The sequence below is a fragment of the Seriola dumerili genome, unplaced genomic scaffold (genome assembly GCF_002260705.1).
Source record: "Seriola dumerili isolate Sdu_G_001 unplaced genomic scaffold, Sdu_1.0 BDQW01000003.1, whole genome shotgun sequence".
Classification (NCBI taxonomy): Eukaryota; Metazoa; Chordata; class Actinopteri; order Carangiformes; family Carangidae; genus Seriola; species Seriola dumerili.
In genome coordinates, this window is record NW_019174258.1 from 13717690 (window position 1) to 13721515 (window position 3826).

General features: G+C 47.9%; 1 protein-coding gene across 1 annotated transcript in view; it reads left to right on the top strand.

Moving 5' to 3' along the window:
- Positions 1–396: 396 nt before the first annotated feature.
- LOC111219349 (neural-cadherin-like) overlaps positions 397–3826 on the top strand; it is a 319768-nt gene continuing 316338 nt past the window's right edge. The window contains exon 1 of the mRNA XM_022741986.1: positions 397–1459. Coding sequence (XP_022597707.1) covers positions 397–1459 — 1063 coding nt within the window. The remainder of the gene's footprint in view (positions 1460–3826) is intronic.

The window sequence follows — 3826 nt, forward strand, 5'->3', positions numbered from 1 at the left end:
GCGCAGTTTGCAGCAACTCATGGATTAAGTGTGATCCCTGTGCGAGATCGGAAACGGCGCAAGCAAAAGCAGAGCGAGGAGGGGAACGGAGGTAAGCGCGCACTCGAGCTGTAAGAAGCGTTTTTTTTTCGTGGGACGCGCACAGACAGACAGCGCTGCTGGTGAGACAGCAGATAGAGGAGGACAGAGGAGGAGGAGGACACGCAATACAAACACACAGAGACAAACTTCTCCTGCGTCGGGTTGAAGTATGTTGCCAGCAAATATCTGAGTTCCAATTTAATGGAAGTTTTGGATCATAAAGGGAGGAGAGATATCCCCAAGGAGCGAGTGTACCCATGGATCTTGGTGTAGCACGAGCGCTTTAGTGCAGTGGAACCAGTGAGATATCCAGTCATGATTTGGGTCGCGTTTTTACCCTTTTTGGTTTGGTGCGCACTTGGGAACAGGACCATGGAGCAGGTGCCGTTCTTTCACGGGCATGTGTTTGAGAACTCGTCTCCGGGCTCCCGGGTCAACGGACTGAGCGTCCCGTTGAAACGGCTCAACTCGCAGAGACTGTGCGGTACTGAGGGAACCGGCTCAGCGTCAGCGCACTTTAAACTCTTGGGGGACGGGAGCGAGAATTTCCGTGTCTTTGCGCACAACAAACGGGGGCATATTTTACTTAAGACTTCTGGGGTACTGGACCGGGAGGAGCGGGACGAATACGCACTGGGTCTGGGTTTGTGTTGCGGGCAATGCGCGGGACTCTCCCGGGAAGAGGTTGAGGAGTCTCCGGTAGTAGCTGAGGTGGCGTCCATCAAGGTGGACGTACTGGACACCAACGACCACCAGCCCACCTTCCTCGGTGCCGATGTGAAGCTGAGCCTGGATGATGCCACTGCGCTCCGCACGGCGATCTACACGGTCACCGCGCGGGACGGTGACAGCGGCAAGAACGCGGAGCTCATTTACTTCGCGCTGCCCAAAAACGGGAGTTTCTACGCGGTGCCCAAAACTGGCGACATCCTCCTGGTGGACTCCATCCTCGGTCTGGACGAACCGATTAAGTTTAAAGTGTTTGCCCGGGACCGCGGGTGGCCACCTCGCACGAGTCAGAGCATAACAGTGGAGATCAAGCCAAAGCAATGGCCCATGACGCCCTCGCTAAACTCCCAACCGGGGAAACGGAAACCTAAATCGCAAACTAAAGTACAGTCGCGAAGGTCCAGGTCGGTGCTGGAATCGGACAACCCGGTTTTCATCAACGTGTCAGAGGATGCGGGGATCGGTTCAGTGGTGATGAACCTGAACCCGGTGAGGTTTCAGTCGGCCACGTTTGAGCTGGTGGAGCCCGACCTGGAGAGCTCGCCGGTCAGCGTGAGCCGGGACAGCGGGGATATAGTCATATCGCGGAGGCTGGACCGAGAGACTGAGCCGCTGGTGGAGATCTCCGTCAAAGTTCAGGATAAAAGAGGTGAGCACGCATGTGTGTGAGCGAGCGAGCGAGCGAGCGATCGAGGCTGTGTGTGACTGAGTGTGTGAAAGAAAGAGAGAGCGAGAGAGAGAGAGAGAGAGAGAGACGGTATTGAACACGATGAATACCGCGCGCATTTCTTGTCTGCTGTGCTATCTCTGCGAGACACGTTGTGCGATGTATAAACAGTATTGTCCTGAATTTTACGATGATACATTATTTTTTATGTTATTTGGCTGAATATCTGACCGTGTATATTGTGCGTAAATACGCACGTAGGGAAGGAGTGAGTCGAAGTGCAGTTCTGAACACAGTAGAGTGGCTTTGAACAGTGAGCAAACCCACATGAATGAGTGAAAAACACACATTCCCATGCTGTGATAAGTGCCATCCTGAGTGCTGACAACTCAGGTACCTTGCTACCTCAGTTTACACCTCCAGTATTCCCCAGACAGCCTCACTGCCATGCAGTGCAGGTGCAATCCTGCTTAGACTCTTGAGATCAGAAGAGATCAGGCTGGCGCACGAGGGAGTCTGGCTGTAAGCAGTGTCAAAATGACCAGCATCTATACGATAGAGGTTAAACTGAGTGACGTTCATCAGCGCTGATGATGATTCATGTGTTTGGATGACTTAGGGCAACGTGAATGCATCTGCTGATGCTGCCAGCAGCAACAGATGCTGGGACGTCAGGGGAGAAGCGCGGCGCGTAACGGACACTGTACCAACAGGTTAATTATCACCTGCGGATAACGCAGAGGGAGAGCAGGGAAACAAAGGCGAAGTTAACACGCAGCCATATTCACATTAATAAATGCATATGTGCAGGAATAAAAAAACGGGGCTAATTGACTGTGACACTGAGGACTGGAGACTGGAATATAGAGTGTAACAACAATATGTATCCTCCAATATTGAGTTTGCACTTGCTTCTATCTATTTATCTATTTATCTGTCCATCTTTCTGGACGGAAGCAGTTCCACGGTTTGTTCCATTAAGACCAGTTAACGGCATTTGACTGGGGGAGTGACCTAATCAATGTGACCTATTGGTCTTGGTAATGTTAACTGTCCTGATGCAGAAAAGAAGCTGAGCCTGCTCTTGGCACATAAAGGCTATTCGCACTCCCAGTGACCACACACAGAGTTGGCACAATGACATTATTAAACACATTCATATTGATGGAAAACCTTTATGTTTTGTGTGTCAAATGTGAAAGTGTAACTTACTGTTGCAGTATTACAGCATCATCAGAGAGTTCCCTTTGTTGTGCTTCACAGGACAGCTGCTGTTTTATTTTAAGGAGGCACCCAGTTGGGACTTTTGGCACCCAAACCTGTATTGTTGTAGGAATGTCTCCTGTTTTTTATTATTATTTTTAATTCAAGCAAGTTAAACAACGTTGATGAAATGTGTTAATAGACCATGTCCTTCCCTTCACTCTGTCAAAAGTTAAACTATTTTCACCATCTCTGATTATACATTTCCATCAGGAGAGACTAATACTGTTAGAGGAACAAAAGAGTGTGAAAAATTTAAGTAAAATGGAATTCATTGTGAACAGAAGGAATAGACTTTGGTGCTTAGTCCCCGGCAGGAAGTGGATCTCCATGGAATTAGAGGAAACTTCCCCCAGAGCCTTGACACTGGCGATGAGGAATGGAGCTCGAGGACGGGAACGTCTTCGTGAGAGGGAAACTTCTGATCAAATGGTTTGACTGGATATTTTTGAGGTGGTGAAAGGGTGGAGGTGGGTCACGAAATGTTCGCAGTACTGAATGACAGCAAAGAGAGACACTTTTAAAGTTTGACAGCTTAAAAGTGATTGGCTGAAGCCCCATGCGTGAAGTTGTGATTGGATGGAGACGAGAACGAGCTGGTTGAGCTTAGAGATAGATGCTTATGACTTAAAAAGCATGCGCAATAATTATTTTCACAAATGAAAAGGAGTCAAACACACAGGAGATAGTTACTTTGAGTAGTATGAAGAGTGAATTGGTGACAAGATCTTATTGTGAAATGTTAAAGATGTAAATAGTGTGAATGAGAGGCAGCGACAGTGTCATCTGTATTTTTATGAAATGAAAGTTTAGTGTCTGGGAAGTGCATTTTAATCTGTAATCCAGCTCAGTCCAGCCAGATAGAATAATGAAAAGTTATATATTAAGTGTAAAATGGCTTAGCGTGTTTGAAGATTAAAGACACATAACATATTTTTGCTCATGTGGCCAAATCCCTGGCTGACCAGTGCTGGTCTGGGTGATTGGATCTTCAGTGTTCCCTGGGGAGCTTCTACATCTGAATTTGGATGCATTTTGCTCCAACAGGATGCACATTAATACAAAGTTTAAAGCGGAGGATCAGCG